We start from the raw sequence: 21503 nt of genomic DNA on the forward strand, positions 1-21503 counted from the left end.
TCCCCATAGAGTCAGTTCTATATAATTTGGACGTTCACTTCCCACTTGTGCTACGAAAATCTGAGGAGAACTGGCTCTGCTGAGAGGGTTCTAGAAGGGTGCTGGTGTCTGATTGGTTGTTACCAAATTCTTGGTTCTTTTTGCATAATGAGGTAGATAGGCTGCTAAGATACAGGCTTCTGGCCTTTTCTTTGGGCCTACTACTACTACTAGCATTTTGGCACTACTTTTTTATTTACCGAGGACTCCCGCCTCGGCGAATGATTCAGGCATGTGAATCTATGAAAGATACCAATACTGGATAACTGTAGTTACAGGTAAGTAACTTGTTTTCTTCCTCACCGGAAGAACCCAGAGAGTCCGCCTCCGGCCACCGAAGTCATCTGCGGCATACCACAAGGATCTTCTCTCAGCCCGACCCTCTTCAACGTCTACATGAGCCCCCTCGCAGCCATCGCACGCCAACACCACCTCAACATCATCTCCTACGCCGACGACACCCAGCTGATCCTCTCCCTCACCAACGATCCCACCACCGCCAGAGCCAACCTACACGAAGGGATGAAATACGTCGCCGACTGGATGAGGAACAGCCATCTTAAACTGAACTCAGACAAGACGGAAGTCCTCATCCTGGGATCATCACCCTCCGCCTGGGACGAATCCTGGTGGCCCCCGGCCCTGGGCACCGTCCCCAAACCAACGGACCACGCACGCAACCTGGGCTTCATCCTGGACTCCTCCCTGTCAATGACCAGACAAGTCAACGCCGTTTCTTCCTCGTGCTTCAACACCCTACGCATGCTCCGCAAGATCTTCAGATGGATCCCCACTGAAACCAGGAAGACCGTCACCCAGGCACTCGTCACCAGCCGACTGGACTACGGGAACGCCCTCTACGCCGGAACCACAGCCAAACTCCAGAAAAGACTCCAACGCATCCAGAACGCCTCCGTACGACTCATCCTGGACATCCCCTGACACAGCCACATCACCGGACATCTGAGAAAACTGCACTGGCTCCCCGTCAGCAAGAGAATCACGTTCAGACTCCTCACCCACGCACACAAGACTCTACACGACCTGGGCCCCAAGGGCCCCAAGTACCTCAACGACCGCATGACCTTCTACACGCCCACGCGCCAGCTACGATCAACTAGCCTCGCACTCGCCACCGTACCACGCATCCGCAGAACCACCGGCGGAGGAAGATCCTTCTCCTACCTGGCAGCCAAGACTTGGAACTCCCTCCCCATTCACCTCCGACGTACCCAAGACCATCTCTCCTTCAGGAAGCAACTCAAGACCTGGCTGTTCGAGCAGTGACACACCCCTCCCCCCAGCGCCTTGAGCCCCCCCCCCCCCCCCGGGTGAGTAGCGCGCTATATAAATGCCTTGATTGATTGAATCGAATTTGGGTTTTCAGGAAGAGGGACGTAAGGTGGCAATTAATGGTATGTCTAAATACAAACCTCCAGGCCCGGATAGGGAACCAACTAATTTCTTCAAAACTGATTCACAGAAATGGGCCAGAATTTAGTCTAAAGTGATGAACGCTGCAGTGACAGTTGGTATCCCACAATCATGGACCAGGTCTATTATTGTACCAATCTTTAAAAAAGGGGCAAGTAATGACAGGTGTTATTACAGACCCATATCTTTAATAGATTCAGCAGTCAAAATCATGGGGTGGGCTATTCTTATTAGGATGACCGCATGTCTAGAAGAAAATAAAGCTCTGAGTGACCTGAAGTATGGCATCCGAGCGGGAAGATGCACCCTGGATGGGAAACAGCCATTATAATGCAGCTGTTCTCACGCATGTGTTACAACTCATGCTCCATTACAATGCGTAGCCTTTACTACACATTCTTATTTTACTGCGCATATGTTTTACCACGCATGCCTTTACAGCGAATTTCGTTCTAAAGGTATGTATGGTAAAGGCATATGTGTAATATTAAGGGCATATGCGTGGAAACATCCGTGTTGGTAGGCAATCCACGTCGTTGGAGGAAACGGACTCTTCCGCTTCCTGACAACGACGTGCACCGCCCTTCAGACAAGCTGCCTGCATGAGGAGAGCGATGAGGGGGATTGGGATTTGGGCTACTATTTTAGGGGTTTGGGTTAAAGAAGGTCTTGGGACAGGGGGAGCGCAGGCGTAGAGTTTTAGGGCTTACAGCAGGAGAAGGGCTGAGGGCGAGGGGGGGGTCGCATAGGGTTTAGGGCAGGGGGAGGATATTTATTAGAAGGGTGGGGGCCAGGGCAGTGGCGTGCGCTAGGGACCGGGATTAGGGTTCTGCAGCTGGTCGCAGACAGGCAAGTTCTACCGTCTGTAATGGGCACTTATGCACCCCTTCTGGGGATTGGGGTTCCCGTCATGTGCTTCTTTCTGTTACCATGTACTGTGGGGTGTAACCATGTCCGTGGGCAGTGGCAATTGTATTATGGTGCTTCATGAGCAATAACAATGCAATAGGTCTTCAAATACTGAAAGTTTGATCTATTGGTGTTGCATTATTATTTGCAACGCCAATAGCTCAACCTTCCAGTAATGCGAGACCTATTGCATTGCGAATGGTTGTTTTAGTCTGTGATATGTCTCCTGAGCTCAAAACAGCTGCTTTTCCACGATTATCTGAAGGTGTTCGGGCAGCTTTTTGAACCATTCTTATTTTTCTTTTGCTGACCCAAAGCGTTGCTTTAGGGAGACCGGTTTCTTCCTTAAACATGTAGACCGACTTTTACTGACGTTTACGAGGTCCAGACAGTGTTGCACTATTGCCCTTTTCTGTACTCTCTTAAGACCTCTGTACCAAAAGAAGGTACTGATCTAATTTCTAGGACACTATAGACATGAAGTTCAACTCTGTCTTGCATAAGCTTTCTGCTTAGCATAGAACAGCAATGGATTGCAGAGAAACACACTCCATACTGACAGGGTGGTTGTGTTTATTTTTATCAGTGAGTGGGATGTACAACAGACCAATTGGAGCCCCTTCTGCAGGAGATGGCTGTCACTCTAAGATTTAGTGGCATTATTTTGTTACCATATGCTGATCTCCCGTGTGTCTGCAGTCCGTTAAATGATTTTGGAAGTATAGTCTTTTTTTTTTTTTTTTTTTTTTTTTTTTTGTAAACATTTTTTTTAATTATAAAATGATCACTGGAATACACATTTTGGAAGTATAGTTGGGTAGTTTATTGCTAGGGCGGTCATTAGATGCATGTAGTACAAAAAAAGACTGTTGCACTCCAGCTCACACAGCAGTCCACACATGACGCCTATTCCTTGTCATTTCCTGTATCTTGGACGTATGAATGACTTACTGTGCCTGGCTGTGACTTCAACCATCTTTCATAGATGCAGACTTCTATGTTCTTAAAATGTGTTTTTCTTCACAAGCCACAGGGCGTAGTCTGTTCCCATGTCTGCATAAACATGCCACCTCAGCATGTTTCGGAGTTACTGCGTCCTCATTGTGGCTCTTAGAGGAATTCTTAGCTGCCCAGAATGCATTGTGGTCTCAGTTTAACTCTTTTTGGTCGTTGTTTTTCAGGTCAGGAACCGTGTGCCTGGATGTGATCAATCAGACCTGGACAGCTCTTTATGGTAAGTGTTAGTAAGGAGCCCTGGTAAAATCGGTCATAATTTTATGTATGTGTCTCCTGCCAAAAACGCACGTAATGTTATGTATTTAGCATGTATGTCAAGTGCCACAATGCACAGTGATACGTGGGGTTCGTTTATATAAAGTATGTATGGGCGTAAAAATTGAGCAAATATTGCTTTGCCCCATTGTCTCTGCTTGTGTAATGAGCACAACACAAACGAGTTGCTCCAGTTTGCTACACAAAAAAACAAAACACAAAAAATTGCACTGGGGCATAATGGGAAAAATGTTTGAACCATGGGAAACCTATGTTAAACATCCGTTGGTTCTCAATGATTGTTCTCGTTTAAGTACAGTTGCTTTCCCTACTAAACTTGTTTTGCTTCAAACGTAGTTTCATCTTCTACGTTTTAAAACTTTAGAAATGTAATTGTTGCAATTCTTAAGTGAAAGAAGTAAAAATAGAGCAATTCAGTTTTCTCTATTTTTTTTCTTGGAATACAAATCTGGATGAATGGGTTGCTTCTTTGCTCCTCTTCCTTCTAAGCAGATAGCAAAACCTGTGCAAAAAGCATTTTTTGTTGGATCCTTCTCACTGCAGTTTTCGAATCATTCCACTTGTCACTCTGGAGCAGGATACTCTAGCAGTAGTTCCTGTGTACTACAGCTGGCACTATCAACGTTTGAGACTCCATTATGCCTCTGGGTACCTTGACTGTGCGTGTAAAAGCGCCACCCCTGCATGCTGACGTTAGTTCCCTTATTTTCTGTGCCTGAAAATGAGGATCTTGAGTTCCGTCTCTACCGATTTTCTGTTTTTCTTTCAATTCTCAAATCGTACTCTGGCCGTATACATTGGTATCTTCTTCGAAGAGGACCGTATTCAAGCCTTATTGTGTCTGAAAGAGATGCTGAGGACCAACCCACCTGCTTAGGCTGCCTCGGGACCAACCATGACTCCAAGTTGCAGAACAAGTGTTCCTTGATGCTCAAGAATGCAATCCGGGTAAGAGGCCAGGCTCAATGTCATGGAACATAAGTGAGGTCAGTCTCTGTCATCCTCATCAGTTAGGCCTAAGTCGAAAGACCAATCAAGGCCAGGTTAAGGAACTAACGCAATTGCAGCTGAAGCTCCTCAACATCCAGATGCTCTTGATCCAGGGGAAGGTAATCTAAGTGACTATCACATCACCATACTGCCTTAAGTGTCCAACTCAGTCCTAATGCTGACATTGACGTCTATGTGCCCAGAGTTCTTCAGGCCTTCGTCCACTTCGCAGCAGGTTGTAGCTTTCAAGGAGCCCAAGCTGCAGATTTTTAAATTCATTCTTACCTCCTGGTCTACTTTCATTACAGCTACAATTCTGGCTCTACTGGCTCCAGGTCTGCAACTGGCTCCGTTCTCTGATTTAGAGCAGTGTTCGGCCAAAATCAGTCCAATGTAAAGATACATAATTACCAAATCAAATGTTCGGGCTGATTATGGCTCCCCTCCCTCCGTCTCCGCACAATAATTCAGAAGGATGAAGGACATTTTTAAGTCTGATTCTGGCACCATTTAAGGTCTCCTGCATTCCAACATGATGAATAGGAAGAGGCAGGTAATATTGCTTTAAATTCGTATACCGAGGCTGTCAATTATCTCAACTTGCAAAATGATGTTGACTTGGACAAATCTTAGGACCCCACACAGGAGTCCTGTTTCTGGCCCTGTCCGAGGAAAGTGACTCCTTAGCTGTAATGTTTCACTACGCAATATAAGTCCTGAAATTATGGTTTGCCACAGTAGGGTCTAAGGCTAACTTTTCAACAGACATTTTGCTGGCTGTGCTGTCGATCTCTAAACCTTTGTTGCATTTCAGCAATGCCTTGATTGACTTGGTCAAAAACATTTTCAACTCTGGGTGTGAGTCAACCCGTTACAAGATATCACAGGCTAGCTCCAGGTGATTTTTATTTTTAATGCTTCACTTTGATAGCTTTATTTTGGTCGATGACCATAAAAGCACAGATAAAATATATACATATACATAAAATACATAAATAATTCCGTATTTTTAGATAAAAAGTTATTAAACAGCAGTTATCAAAGTAGCAGCAATGAACAATTAGATTCCATTTGTATTACAAGTAAACAGTTGATTAGTTCATCAAGGCAGACCTTCTTCTCCACATACCATATAAAAAACGGGAAACAGAGAACACAATTGGGGGGGGGGAAGTGTCATAGCGTAAAATCCTGCAGGCTTGTGCACAATGCTTTAATCCCAAATTTCTGCACAATGGCACAAGCCAGGCTCTGCGTATTTCATTATAAGCGGTGCAGAAAAATAAAACATGAGCAAGGTCTTCTTTGGTTTTATTACAGACGGGGCAAACCCCCGCACCTCTTCCCGTCCACTTGCAAGTCAGTTCCCCAATCGGGAGACAACCATACCTTAATTGGATATATAATTTCTTTGCTCTGGGCGGCTGGATCAAATCTAGGAACTCCTCCCTGCTAGGGGTCAATTTTACTTGCAGGAATTCCGTAGTCAGCCTACCCATGGATGACAGGCGGTATAGTTGGTCCAGATTGTGCTGTCTAACTAGAGCTAGCAACTCCGTTCTTTTTACCGCCATACAGCCTTCCTCTGGAGTCTCCCATAATTGAGGGAGACCAATCTGGTATGATGTGGCCTTTATATGGGATAGCCAAGGTATGTTTCTGCTCTTCAGCTGATCCCAGATTGCTAGAAACTCAGCTCTGTAATCGCCGAGCTCTGGTGCTGTCCACAACCTTCTCCAGTACAGGAGGGGTCTGCTCGCCAGGAGTTCAGAGATAGGCTCTAGATCTAAATCTAGTCTCAGTGGTATCAGCGGGGTGCTCTGGGGGAGCCCTATCAAATTTCTAATAAATGTATGTTCGACCTTGGAAAGGGCCAATACACGGGTGTAGCCCCAGAGTTCTGCACCGTACATTGCAGCAGGTCTAGCTTGGGCTTTATATATTTCAAGACCAGGGGAGACTGGTTTAAATAGCTTTTTCCTTTGAAATTTATTTATACCCCCCGCTATCTGTGTGAGCCTCAGGGCAGATTTAACCACCTGTGGGCCCCAGCCAAAATCTTCAGTCAGGGTAACACCCAGGTAGACAAAGGTACCAACCCTTTCTAATGGGATGCCATTTAGGACTGGGCAGGGGCGAGTGCGCTTCGGTGGGCCAAAGATCATGAACTTTGTCTTTTCTAGATTGATCTCAAGCCCCCGCGAAGCGCAGAATATTACAAAGCCATCCAATACCCTCTGGATGCCTGTAGAGGTTCGAGACAACAGTAGAGTGTCGTCTGCGAACATCAATGCAGGCACCCGTCCAGATGCCAACCGAGGAACATCGCTATTCTTAACCTTATCTAACTCACCCACCAGGCCATTAATGTAGAGGCTAAAGAGAGTGGGGGCCAGGGCACAGCCCTGGCGTACTCCTCTGGTTACGGGAAAACGTTCTGAAAGCTCTCCATTTTTCCCACAGCGTACCTGGGCATAGTTCTCTTTGTGGAAATGCTTCAAAACTTCTAGTAGGTAAGGCGGGAGGTTTAGATCTTTCAGGACCTTCCATAGACTTTCTCTAGGCACGAGGTCAAAAGCAGCCCGTAAGTCTACGAAGACCAGGTAGAGGCTACCCCCTCCCAGAATTACGGTCTTCCAAAACAAGACCTGTAATCTAAAGAGCTGGTCCAAGGTCGAGATCCCTGCTCTAAACCCTGCCTGGTAGGTACTTAATATCTTGTTCTCCTCTGGCCACCCAAGTATTCTATCTAGTATGATCCGGCCCATAAGTTTCTGTGTAGTATCCAAGAGACTTATAGGCCTGTAATTCGAGGGAACTAAAGGGCAACCTTTTTTATAAATAGGAACAATTTCAGCCCCTGCCCAGGTATCTGGTAAATTAGCTCCTGCCAAAACTGCATTGAATAATACAACTAGATAAGGTCCCCAGATTTTAGGTTGTGAACGAAAGAGATCGCCTGGCACTTTATCAAGCCCTGGGGCTTTATTAGAGGGCTGCCTGGCAATAGCGGATTCTACTTCTTTGATTGAGATATCCTCAATACTTTCAGAAGTCATCTGCTTCCTAATTCTTAGGTGGCCAGAGTGGTTTCCATGATCTGACAGCTCCTGTAAACAATGCTCGTGTGTAGGATCTAAATCCGATGGGACACCGAGTTGGTCATTTGATTGCATTATCAGAGCCCTATTCAGTGGCTCCAAGGTGACCGAGGGGGAAGAATACAATGTGGCAAAGTGCGTTTCCCATACTGAGGGAGCAATATTTGGCAGAAAAGATTCCCCACTGCCTCCTACAGAAGAATTCACTAGCTCCCAAAAGAGTTTAGCGTCCTTTGCCACCAAGGCATCCCTCAGCGCTTCCCACCTCTCTTCTTCCCATTCCAACCTACTCCTAGACAGTTCCTTCTTATACGCTTGTCTAGCATCTCGAATGTTGGGTTTATTTTTTGATTTAATTGCTTTTTAATGCAACATCCAACCCAGAAAGCCTTGTGATACAAGTATCTAGTAGTCAGATGAACCTTAGTTTCCCCCCCTACTTTTCCATCCCACGCAGTCATAATGAAGCAATACTATGGACATAGAAGTAATCTTCTGACAGTTTGATATTACTCTTCCTGAATGTTTTTGGTCTCCTGGGCTGTTTCACCCATGCCATTTGGATCAGGGTATGACATATTGCTGGTTTTGCCAGAGGTCATGTCTAATAAAACTGCTCAGACAGTTCATATTGATCAGTATGCTGCAAAGTATAGTCTACATTCTGGACTGAACAATCCAGATTCTGTTGTCTGTGCTGTAGTAACGGAGGATAGCAAAAACCGTGATGGGCACATTGCTCAACTTCATATCAGCAACTGGTGGTTGCTCTGGGCCGCAATCCAATCCATCAGTTTGTCCCTCTTGCCACCTCAGACAGGAACCAGCCATGTACGAAGCCACCTTGCACCTACCTACGCCAGTGGTAACAGTTAAGCCTGAACTGCCAGGCGAAGTCACTTCTGAAGGAGAGCACAATAATCCCAGACTGGTGTCAGTTTGTGGCCTATTTAGACATCAGTAGGATGCAACTTATTAGATGACTTGACCGGATGCATTCCATTGGATTCTCAGAGGATACTTAGGCTTCCCTAATGGGCTTGCCACTTGACAGAGTGCTGGTCTTTTGCGCGAAGGCTGTTGCAGCCTTATAGTAATTAAGACAAGAGCGCTTCGGCCCTCTCACTGGTTAGTTTTCCCAGCTCCATCAACAACTACTAAATAGTGGGTAAAAGGCAATGTACTCTAGTACCAGATCCTCCACTACCAGCCCCCACTGGTATTTTATCAACAAGTTAAATGTAAAGGGAGGCTTGAAAAACGACCGGTTTCTATCAGTTGCGATATTGATCAAACAATATTGGTCCATATCAATTCATAGTCCATAAATGCCCAATAACCAGTGTTTTTCATAGTTTTCTTTATTGCTAAATACTTGCGTCCAGACAGTACAGTTAAAAATGTTCTTAAATGCAATATCTTTGCTCCTACAACAGACGAGTGTTTCGGATAAGACCTCTTCCTCAAGTCTTAAAATGTGTCCATGAAAATCATTCACTTGTTTGAAGGAAATTAGTTTCCTTCAATTTCTCAGCCATCCACATATAAACAGCATTCCTTTTTTATTGGTGTTTGATTGTTAATTCAAGGTGAGTTCATCATTTTTGACTACATCATCCTGAGCCTCAGCAGTGGTATCCGCTACCCCAATTAAATGGCGGCATAGCCTTACGCTACACAATTCCTTCAGCAATACATGAGGATGCAAGGATATTGGAAGGATCTCCCTTATTAAGCAAACACAAGGAGATGATGGACGGAGTGCTGAAACTTTTCAAACACTCGCCCCCAGTCACAGATCTGGGTTGAATCCATCGTCATTCTTTAGCTCACTTTGCCACCCCAGTTCAGACACAGCTATATGCAAATCAGTCTTGACCCTGTGCCTCATGGGAACAATCTAGCCCGAACTGCCAAGCCATGTCTTCCCTGGACCGGAAACAAGCATCCTGGGACCAGTTTCGGGCTAACAGCCCTCATCAGCCTGGTGAGCAAAAAAAACGATGGATTTAGGCCCAGATCTCTGTACTGGGGTGGATGTATGACATTGTTCTGCATTCTGTCCATCAATTGTTTTTGCATTTGTCACCCCGAGTGGGACGTGTATGCCCAGATGTGGGTCCCGTGCTCTCCATGCCACTGGAGTCAAGCTATCCTGGCTGATGAGGGCTGAAAGCCAGAAACCAGTCCTAGGATGCTTGTTTCCAGTCCAGGGAGGACCTGGACTGGCAGTTCGGGCTGGACTGTTCCCATTGGGCGCAGGGTCAAGACTGATTTGCTTATGGCTGGGTCCAAACTGGAATGGCATGGTGAGCAAAAAAAACGATGGATTTAGGCCCAGATCTCTGTACTGGGGTGAATGTATGACATTGTTCTGCATTCTGTCCATCAATTGTTGTTTTCGGATCTCCCGTATTGCCAGCAAGAACACTCTTAGCTTGTCTACTAGCCTATGCTGACTTTTCATGATGGCAGAGGTGAGGAAGTTCCAAAGAAAAAGGCCAATAGCAGCAACACTCCATCCTCTTCTTCACCAGGCGTTGCTGTTAAGCCTCTTTAGTTCACAATCCAATTTTACGTTAACCCAGTTAGGTGGCAAAATCTAAGATTGCAAAAACCAAAGGAAATGATGGACAGAGTGTTGAACATTGCAAACACTCACCCCCAGTCAACTGATCTGGGTTTAATCCAACACTGTTCTTTAGCCCACTCTGCCACCCCAGTTCAGACATCTAAGATTGCTCACCTTACAGACATCCCCTAACACTGGACCAGTGGGTCCTTCTGTTATCCAAACTGGTTATGTTCTGTTTCTGGATTACTCTCTGGTTAGTCTTGGACATTGGCAGATCACGCCACAATTCTGTTAAAGGAATTGATGTTGGTCATCAAAGGTGCAACTGAACTCGTGCTGGAGGTGGAGAAAGGGTGGGGTTGTTCTGGTCCTCAAGAAGTTCAGAGGACTATGACTTCTAGAACTCTTGAGCTTCTCAAGTTCTAAATGGTGATGCTTGCTCATGTTGACCCAGCCCTGGATCCCAATGGCTGGATGCTGTCCATGGAGTGTAGGATGCCTACTTTCTTGTGCTAGTCCTGAAGTTCCACGGGAAGTATCTGCGCGTTGTGGTGTGACTACACCACTTCCAGTTTACTGTACTGATCTTTGTCTTTACATAAGCCTCTTGAATCTTTACAAAGCTCATGCTTGGGGTTGCAGCACATCGTTGTAGGACTGGACTACTTTTTTCCTTTTATTTTGACAATTGGCTCCTGAAGATATGCTCACTGCTGCGAGTATTGGACCATCTACCAACAACTGTGTCCTTACCGTCCACCTCTGTTTTTTCTCCATCCAGCCAGTGCACTGGTTTCCCTTTATTGTGACAGTTCTTAACACAGTGGCCCTGAAAGTCTTGCCCCTACACATCTGGGAAATTCAGACTTGAGCTTTTGTTCTTCCTTGATAGTTTTGAGGCTACTTCAGCTGTTGTCATTGTGCACCCTGCTGGTGCCTCCCACCTGTTGGCATATGCAGGGCCTGCAATAGAATCCAAGGCTGCAAGTGAACCCAGACTGGAAATACCTTTTGGACTGAATCTGCATTTGGCAAGGCAGCTCCCTACTTTCTGTTGTGGATGACAGATTCCAGTCTGACGTGCTTCAAGCTGTTTTCCTGGCCATTGCTACGTCTGACAGTTGTGATGGATGTGTTTATACCGGATTGAGGAGATGACCTGGACGAGGTGGAGATCCGATGTCCCTTCTATCAAGGGTAGTTCTATCTCGGTGCAGATGCACAGCATGACTGCCATATGGTACTGCAACAATCTAGGCACAGTGGTGTCTCTTGCGCTTGCTCTGGCTGGAAGCGGTGAGGCTTTGGCAACGGCTGCCATTTCATATTTCCTTTGTGGTCAGTCCGCTAACTGGATCCCTCCGCATCTGGCCAGACTATCTCCGCAGCTTATCCAGATATGGCGTCTGAACCCAGAGGGTGGCACAGGGTATCTTTGGACAGCTAGGCATACTCTCAATACTAATTTGCTACTTCCAAAAATACTTTTTGTTTAGTATTTTACTTTCTGGAGTTTCCGATTTAAGGGCGTCTGGCACGCTCTTTCAGTTTTCAGTGGGACTCTGGCCTCCTGTACACTTTCCTACCTCTCTTGTGGGTCCTGAAAAGCCAGGTGGGCCAGGCAGAGCTGGTTCTGGTGGCTTGAGATTGGGTCAAGAGTCTATGGTATTTTGAACTGCTGAACCCGATCAAGTCTGCACTTTCATGTGTGGAGATTGAGTGGAACCAACTGAGGGGTTTTGATATATCCACTGAGGTGGTTTAGCATTTTTCCAGCCTTCCACCAAATCAGTTTATTCATAACACTGATTTAAGTTTGTCATCCGGTGCACCAGGTTGACCCACCGCAGACTAGGTTATCTTATACTCAATACAAATGCAGGAGAAGGGGCGCATAATAGGTCCAGCGTACAGGCCCCAATAAATACAATGTAGCACCAAAGGAGTATGCAGTTCCTGTAGGGTGGAGAAAGAAGAGCAAGAGGCAAAGTTTTCAATTTTTTTAATGTATTTTCATTAAATCTTATACAGTGTACAATAATCGCATCAAAGAGTACAGCAATATAAAAACAACCATCAACAACTTGTGGCCATAATGCACTCATAGATGGAAAGATTCCTGTTGCATCAGTACATTTCCATATATCATTGCGCACATGTGATTGCAAAAGTTATGTTCACTGGGAAGCATTGTCAGGGGCATCGTTCTGTGCAACAGAACGCAGATATATCAAAAGGGACTCCCAGATGTCGATTGGCATGGAGGATGTCTGGAATTCCTCCACGTACAGCACTAAATATTCTCTGCAGTATACCTAGTCCCTGAGCCACTGCTCTGTAGTAGGACTCTGCATGCTATCCCACACACCATCGCCACACGTCTTTTGGCAACAGTCAGTAGTTCTTTATTCGGCGATTAAAAAAAAAAACACCATAAAAGTCATATAAATACACACAATGTAATTCATCCTTAAAAACACAATTAAATCATCTTAAGAACCCTGACTGAGATCACAGATCATCAAGGCGGAAACACAATTGATTCACCCTCGGTCCATTAACTATAATTATATTGCATTAGGGCCACAGTAAAAAGCAGATCACATATAACCATAATGATCACGTTGAACCCTCCCCTCTAGTTTTTCTTAGTCTCAGCGCAACTTTCATAAAATTCATCATACAGCATAATGTCAGCGGCTCATGAGCTTTTTGTAAAAAGAGCAAAGCAGATTTAGCTTGTTAGCTTAGCCCTTTTTAAAATTTCTTTTAAAAACTTCCGCCGTGGCATTAAATAAAAAGGACAAAAAAGTACAAAATGAAGGGTGTCCTGCGGAGACCTATTGTCGCAGCCGCAGGCACCCTTCTGCTCAATTGACACAGTAAAACCTGGCGGGTCTGCCAGTAAATGTGATAAAAGATTGAGCCTAAACGACACATTAAAAACCTCTCTTGGGCGTTGTGCATGAGATAGAGGTAGGGTTCCATCCCCTCGGTAGTCTTAACCATGTTATGAGCAATCGCCACACCTTTGGACCCTTCCTCTAGTGTTCTTCTTGTGTCTCTTCGGGCCATGAAGGATCTCTTTAGTGTCATTTTGGCTTGAGTAGTGATTGCTTCAGGGTTTGTGAACAAGTCTTTGCAGCCTAGTCTATCCAGGTTAGACTCAACATATTTTAGCCAGGGGATGTTCATACTTTTATCTCTTGTCAGGCAGTCTTTTAAAATGAGCCTGCTCAGCGCGACTTCTGGGTTTGTCCAGATTTTAAGCCAAGTTAAAATGGGTCTAAACTTGACCAGGTCTTCAATATAGGGCCTCCCCAATTCTCTATGCGCGATAACAGCTGGAATACTCTGGGGTAATTTTAAGACTGACCTGAAAAATGTATTTTCCTCGCGCTGTAGCTGATCCGTATTTACATATCCCCACACTTCCGCACCATACATGGCTTTTGCACAGCAGATAGAACTGTAAAGATTCATGGTTTGTTCCGGGGACCGTCTGCCCAATCTCCTCCCATAACTCGCTATGGCTCCATTTGAAGCAATTAATTTCCTACATCGCTCCTCCACTAAAGGGGAGAATTTTAATGACTCGTCAAATCGTAGCCCCAAATAGGTGAAGGACTTCACTTTTTCTAGAATATGGCCCCCAATCCTGAACACAAAATTGGGTTGAGATTTATTGCCTACTGACATCACATAAGATTTACCAAGATTGGCCGACAGGTCTAAGGCTTCCATAAACTTGACAAAGCCGTCAATCAGTGTCTGTAGACCTTTTGGGGTGCGAGCTAGCAGCACCGCGTCATCGGCATATAATAGGACCGGGATATGACTCAATCCTACTTTTGGGCAGTCAGTGTTTAGGTTAATTAAACACTGCTCTAGGTTGTTGATATAGAGAGTGAATAAAAAAGGGGCAAGGATACACCCCTGCCTTACTCCACTAGTACATGCGAAGGCTTCTGTTAGCCCCCCCTCAGTGTTGTAACGTACCCTGGCTGTTGTATCTCGGTGTAATTCTCTCAGTATGTTAATCACCCCTGGGTCTATTCCCCACTTACTCAACATCGTCCCGAGTTTACTCCTGTTTACATGGTCAAAGGCTGCCGCCAGATCCATGAACCCTAGATGAATAGTTTAATTGCTCGTTTTGGTATACTTTGCGGCCAACAGGTACAGGTTAAGACATTGATCACTAGTAGATCTACCAGATCTAAAACCATATTGTGCGTCTGAAACAATATTATTGTCTTCAGACCATTCAATAAGTCGGTTCAAAATGGCCCTTCCTAAAATCTTGGCTGTTAAATCGATCAACGAAATTGGCCGATAACATTGGGGGTTATCCCTATTACCCTTTTTAAAAATGGGTCTATAGCTGCTGTAGACCAGGACCGGGGTAAACCGCATGTGACTGCAGCATTTATAACCCTTGTAATAATTGGGGCCCATAGGTCTACATTACTCAAAAATAGATCCGGGGGGATCCCATCTGGGCCCGGAACTTTGTTTTTAGTCAGGCCCTCAATGCCCACCCTGATTTCGGCTAAGGTGAAATCCACTATCTGTATATCTGGGGTCACCATCTCTTCCTCTATAATGGGGTCCTTGCAGTGATTATAAAGGCCCTGAAAGTGTGCCAGCCACTGTTCAGGCAAAATATTTGGACCAATCTCAGGGGCGTTATCTTGAAAGCATGGGTTATTTATTAAACTCCAAAACTTAGTAATATCCTTTTTTTCAGCCGCCTCCCTTAGGTCTGCCCATGCTGCATCCTGCAGGGCGAGTTTCCTCTTTTGGACCTCATTCTTATATGCCAATCTACACTGCCTTATTTTCTCGGAGTCCGTCGGCTTGAGTTTCAGACTGCCTTTGAGGTCTCTAAGGGCACGTGAGCACTCCGTATTAAACCATCTTGGCTGATTACCCCTTTTTTTTGGCACATTTGTTGACAGTAACCCATCTACCACGTTGGTTAGGTGGCCAAATGCTTTCATTAGTTGAGGGCCCTCAATGTCCAAGTCTAAACAATCTTCAATCGGTTGTTTTCCCTGGACCATTAGGGACCTATAAAAATCTATGCCATCTATTTTTGACCACCTAAGGCGCCTACCTTGGTCAGTCGCACTCATGACAAAGCCATCCTTATAAGTCTTTCTCCCTTCCATCTGATAAAAAAGCTCCATTATGAGGGGATTGTGGTCACTGAATGGACTCCACTCGATATCCACTGACATAACCCAGTTTTTTAGGAGCCTGGAGACTAAAATGTGATCAATAATTGAGGCACACCCTCTTCCCTTAAAGGTAGGAGGGAGGGAGCCGTCCCTCCCCACCGTCCTCATATTGACCGTGTGCTCCAAATCGTGCTTATCCATGATCTTGCTCAAGGCCCTCCCCTCCAGTGTATGGTCAAAGTGGGGACCTTTCCTGGCTTGGCAATTGGACCATTCGATCTCAACAGGAAACAGGCGAGGGCACAAATGGGTATTAAAGTCTCCCATAACTATGTACGAAGGGGTCTTTGCCCCTATTGTTGTGGGATGCTCTTGTCTTAATCGTGAGTCTAATTCCCTGAGGATGGGGTTATTCTCCCCTCCTCCTCCTGTGTTGTAGACATTGAGCATAGTTGGCTTAAACCCATTCGATCTGAGTCCCAGTGACTGAATATGTTGGGAAGACCCAGTGGTATTTGTCCAAACACCTTGCACCCTCAAGTCTACATATATGGACAACCCACCTTTGGCCCTACCTGAACTAGATTTTGTGGCAGGGATAAAAAAACATTTATAGCCTAAAATGTGAAAGGGACTGTTGTCGGTAATCCATGTCTCCTGCAAACTAATTATCTGGAACTGCCCCATATATTCTCTCCATTCCAGATTGTTAAATTTGCTTGCCAAACCAGCCGTGTTTCATGAAATAAATCTCAGGCCTCTCTTTACTAATAATTCACGGTCCCTAACTATAAGGCCTCTACTACTTGATAGTGTATTAAGGCATCCTTCTAAGGGTGGTGTGTGCCTCCTTACCGTCCCCCTATCCTGTGTAGTGTCTCCCACTTGACCCCTTCCACATAAGTTATTTTGAGGTCTAAAATCATTACTTATTACCGGGTGTACATGGTCTCTGGCACCCCCGACACCTGCAAGTCCCTTGGTGTTCCTGTCTTTTCTATAGGGCGACTCTCTATAAATGATGTATCCTGTAGTAGTATTCTCTGTGCACCTCTTGCTACCTCCCAGTTATGTGGTATTCCCTCATTTCTAAGCTGTCCCTCTATTGTAAGAGGGGGTGTTAGTCAGTCATTATCCTCTAGGGCCACCAGTGGACTAAACCGGTTTCTCCAGCTAGGGTGTCCTCCATCCCTAAACCCCATCCACCCTCCCGATTGGTTCAAATCCCTCCTGTGAGTTACCTGGAGGCCCTCCCTTCGGTCATCCGTGTACTTCAAGAACCCCTGTGCTCTGGGCTGTCTTGGATAAAAATAGCTTAAGGGCAAAGGTCTTATATTGCTTGCAGAGTTCGTTGATTCTTCATTCAGAATATGTGTCACAACGTTCCTGTCCCTAAAATTGGCGACAATGCAATTCCCGTCTGTCTTTTCTCCTACTACCAAGCCAATTTACTCTTCTCACCAGTAAAATTTCACCATCTATGTCACTTGGCAATGGTTTGTTTTGGTTCAACCAGTGTATGATCTTATTTTTCAGTTCCTGGTGGGATTATTTCTGCTCTCCCCTTAGTTCTGGGACCCCTGTGAAAATTACTACCAGGGGGCAAGATTCAGGGGGTAAATTGATAGTAGGTAATATAGTAGCGGGTGGGGTTTTAAATATACTCTCGGGCTGATTCACTGCTTTAATATTCAATGTTATATTCTGTGGGACTGTTTGAATGGGCCTTAACATTGGGGTACTTTGTACTTCCAATCTATTATGTGGATCCTTTTCATGTGGTAATGTAACCTTAACCTGATGCCCCGAGTGAGCCCCTGGTGTGGTTGTAACTTGTCCCTCATTGGGCCTACATGGGCACCCATTCTTTTCCGGGACTGGGTTAGAGTCAATTGGGCAATTCTGATGGTGAGCCCCTTGCCCTATCCCTACACTTTATTTAATTAATTATTTTATCTAATCTGCTAGCGAGTGGTTTTATTTGGCTTGTAATGAACATTTCCAGGTGTGTTTGCAATTCTGCTACTATGTGAGACATCCAGACTGGTGGTACAGTGTGTTGTGGTAGCTGTTCTTTACTCCCCTCCGCCACTTGCCTACCCTTTCTATCAAGCAGGGTATCTGTTCTAGGTTTCTTGGCTTTTAGTCTTGTTATACACGGTTTCCGTTTCCTACCTCTCGGGGCTGACTTCACTAAAATGTGTCCGCTCTCACCCCCCCCCCCCCCCGTTCTTGTTGTGCACACGGGATTTCGGGCTCACTAGTTTCTTGTGAGCAGGGAGATGAGGTGTCTACTAGTTCCATCAGTGGTTCCTGAGTTAGTTTAGGGAGTTACATGAGTGGAGTCAGGGATAGACGCCTCTCCGTTCGTTCGATTTCGAATGATACTGCCCCAATCACTTTCAGTAGCATGCGATCAATGGCAGTAGGCTGAACAATTGGGGGAGAAAGTGTGCCTATCTCCTGCATGTGCCTATGTAGCACAGGGGGGGGGGGGGTTTGATTTGGTTTTAGTTGAGCGAGTTACCACTTTGCCCACCATTCTGCCTACAGGTGAACCTAGTGCCCCCCGCCCAGAACAAATACAAAAGACAATATAGATGTTTTGCTGCCACACCTATGTCCCCTCACCGTCTGTAGTCTAACCACTCTGCGGTATTTTATTGTTATACCCCACCCCGCCCGACTTGCGTTTGTGTAGTCCCGGAGTCAGCTTCCAGTTCGACGATCGGTGCGCAATCCTCACCCCAATCGCTGTATTGTTTCGATCACGATCTCTTCAATCAACGCGCCTTCTCATTGACACAAACCTTCGGTTCCAGTCGTCGACGGCGGCCTTCGGGCCTACCCAGGCTCCGGTCACAGCTCATGGAAAGAACTCAATTTAAAAAGTGCCCTCGATGTGGGTCCAAATTGCCCCACACCGATCTTCATGAGGTATGCAACCTTTGCCTCTCCCCAGAACACGAGGCTCGAGACTGTCCGGCCTGTAAGTCTTTCCGATCCAAAAAGACTATTCGGGACCGAAGAGCCAGAAGGAACATGGCACACTCCTCGACGTCCATTCCAGTCGACATCTTTGGAGACGACATCGACGATCTGGAACATCATCGTACCGAAGAGGAACTCGTCAGCGCTTCCGAGGCAGACTAGTCAGATGTGGAGGACATCACCCCGGCGCAGAGGGTCGTGAGTACCAATCTACCCCCTCCCACACCCGCGCCGACACCCAAAAAGGCTTTGGTCACGCCTTCGCCTCCGGGCCTAGGCAAGACCAGAGACACTGCTTCACACACCCCACCTTCGGGCCCGGTGAAGAAGCCAAGTAAGCCTTCCGGCGGCTCGGGCTCGAGCCAGCCTGCCAGCGGTGCTGAGAAACACACTTCGGCACCGAAAAAGAAGACTGCCTCCACCTCGCCACCGAGCTCTGTACCGAAGCCCTCGGGGTCGAAACCCAGCCCTTCGGCACAGACGCCATCTTCGGTGCCGACCAAACCACAAAAGGCCACCGGCACCGACACTTTCAAGCCGAAGCCCATCTCGGCGCCGACCAAGAGACCGGAGGGTCCCAAGCCGGGTTCTAAACATCATACCGGCACGGAAAATCTTTTAAAAAATCATCGGCCCTGACGCCTTCGGCGCCGACGGACCAAATTACCTCACCAGAGCTATTTACACCGGATTCCTTGCAAAAATCTCTTACCAAGGATCCAAAAACTGGACATTTGACACACTCCACTAAGAAGAGACATTTGGAGAAGCCTGCTCCGCCTCCACCTCCAAAGAGGAAGGACTCTGCTACCTCTCCGTTCAGAATACCTTCCCCTCCTCCTCCTCCTCCTTCCCCACCTCCACCCCCACCCCATCGTTCTCCTACTCAGTCTCCAGACGATGATGATCACGGGGACCCATATTATGATACAGGGGATGTGCCACAAGACCCCTACAGGATCTCCAGCTCCATGGGACGATTACCACATACCAGATATCCCCAACGTCCCACAAGACGATATTTACCCTTCTAGACCATCTCCACCAGAAGATTCATTAGGGTTTAACCATCTTCTGCAAAGAGCAGCACATTATCATGGGGTGGACATGCATAATGACCCTGTGGAGGAAGATTTCCTCCTAGACACATTCGATACTACACAGAGGTCCACATCCATACTGCCCATGCTCAAAGGGGTGGTGAAGCATGCGGCAGAAGTTTTTAAAGACCCAGTTAGAGCCAGGGTCCTTAACCCACGTATCGAAAAGAAGTACAAACCTGCTCCCTCAGATCCCTCTTACATCAGGGGACCAGCGCCACTAGATACCTTAGTGGTCTCTATGGCATGTAAAAGGGCAAACTCACAAGCGTCAGGTGATGCACCACCACCTGACAAGGAATCAAAACTGCTAGATACTTCAGGCAAACGCACAGCATCCCAGGCCGCCAACATATGGCGTATAGCAAACACTCAGGCACTGCTGGCCAGATATGACAGGGCTCATTATGACGAATTAGAGAGCATAATGCAACATCTCCCTGAAAAATATAAAAGTAAAGCCAACGAGTTGATTTAAGAGGGTTAAACAATCACAAACACCTCTATACGTTGTGCCCTAGATGCAGCAGACACAGCCTCCAGGGCCATTAACACCAGCGTCCTTCTCCGTCGTCATGCTTGGTTAAGGGTATCTTGGTTTAAACCAGAAGTACAAGCCTCCATCCTTAACCATCCCTTTGACCAGGAACATCTATTCTGGCCAAAGGTGGATGAGGCCTTAGAAAAGATGAAAAAGGACACAGATACCGCAAAATCCATGGGGGCCTTGCAGTCTCACCCGCCCAGACGCTCCTTTCGCCGCTCATCCTTTCGGAGTGCATCCAGAGGCTACTCCTCAGACACAGCGTCCACTTCTTACAAGTCCCCTACTCAGACCACCTTTACAAAAGGTTACCAAAGAGGCGGCTACAGGGGTAACCACAACAAGGGCAGAGGCAAAACAAACAACGCCCGTTCTGCCACACCTACTACCCATTGACTTCCCCCTGCTCCCCCCAGACCATTCCACTCCAGTCGGGGGCAGACTTACAAATTTCCTTCATGTCTGGGATACCATCACCTCAAACAAATGGGTGACCCAAATAATTCGGTCAGGATACTGCCTGGCATTAACATCTACCCCCCCAAACATTCCACCCAGGCAACGCCCAATGTCACAAGAACATTCAACATTGCTAAGGCAAGAGGTTATCTCCCTCCTACAAAAACAGGCAATAGATCACGTTCCTGTCAATCAGCAAAATTTGGGGGTCTACTCCCTATATTTTCTAATACCAAAAAGGGACGAGACTCTACGACCTATTCTAGATCTCCGGCCCCTAAACACATACATACACTCAGACCATTTTCACATGGTTACGCTTCAGTAGGTACTTCCGCTCCTTTCCCAGAACGACTTTCTCACCACACTGGACTTGAAAGACGCATACTTCCACATTCCAGTACACCATGCTCACAGAAAGTACCTCAGATTTGTAGTGGACGGACAACACTACCAATTCAAAGTGCTCCCATTCGGAGTCACAACAGCACCACGGGTATTCACCAAATGCCTAGCGGTGGTGGCGGCACACCTCAGAAGACAGCACATTCACGTCTTCCCATACTTGGACGATTGGCTGATAAAAGCCACTTCATACAACCAATGTGTACACCACACCGCCACCACAATCCATCTACTTCACCAACTAGGCTTCACGGTGAACCACCAAAAGTCCCAGCTAACACCATCCACATAAAACAATACCTCGGTGCCACCATAGACACCTCAAAAGCAATAGCCTACCCCAATCCAGCCAGGATTGCAAGCATTCAGGCTTTGCGACACAAATTCATACCTCCACACTCCCTTCCAGCACGAGTGTTTATGCAACTGATAGGGATGATGGCCTCTTGCATTTTTATAGTGCCCCACGCAAGACTCCAG

General features: G+C 46.4%; 1 protein-coding gene across 1 annotated transcript in view; it reads left to right on the forward strand.

Annotated features, from left to right (window-relative positions):
- The window catches only part of UBE2H (ubiquitin conjugating enzyme E2 H), a 310921-nt gene that overhangs the window by 227770 nt on the left and 61648 nt on the right, over window positions 1-21503 (forward strand). Inside the window, exon 5 of the mRNA XM_085653629.1 lies at window positions 3564-3616. Within this exon, the coding sequence (XP_085509755.1) occupies window positions 3564-3616 (53 nt within the window). The remainder of the gene's footprint in view (window positions 1-3563; window positions 3617-21503) is intronic.

The sequence above is a fragment of the Triturus cristatus genome, chromosome 4_1, assembly GCF_964204655.1.
Source record: "Triturus cristatus chromosome 4_1, aTriCri1.1, whole genome shotgun sequence".
Classification (NCBI taxonomy): Eukaryota; Metazoa; Chordata; class Amphibia; order Caudata; family Salamandridae; genus Triturus; species Triturus cristatus.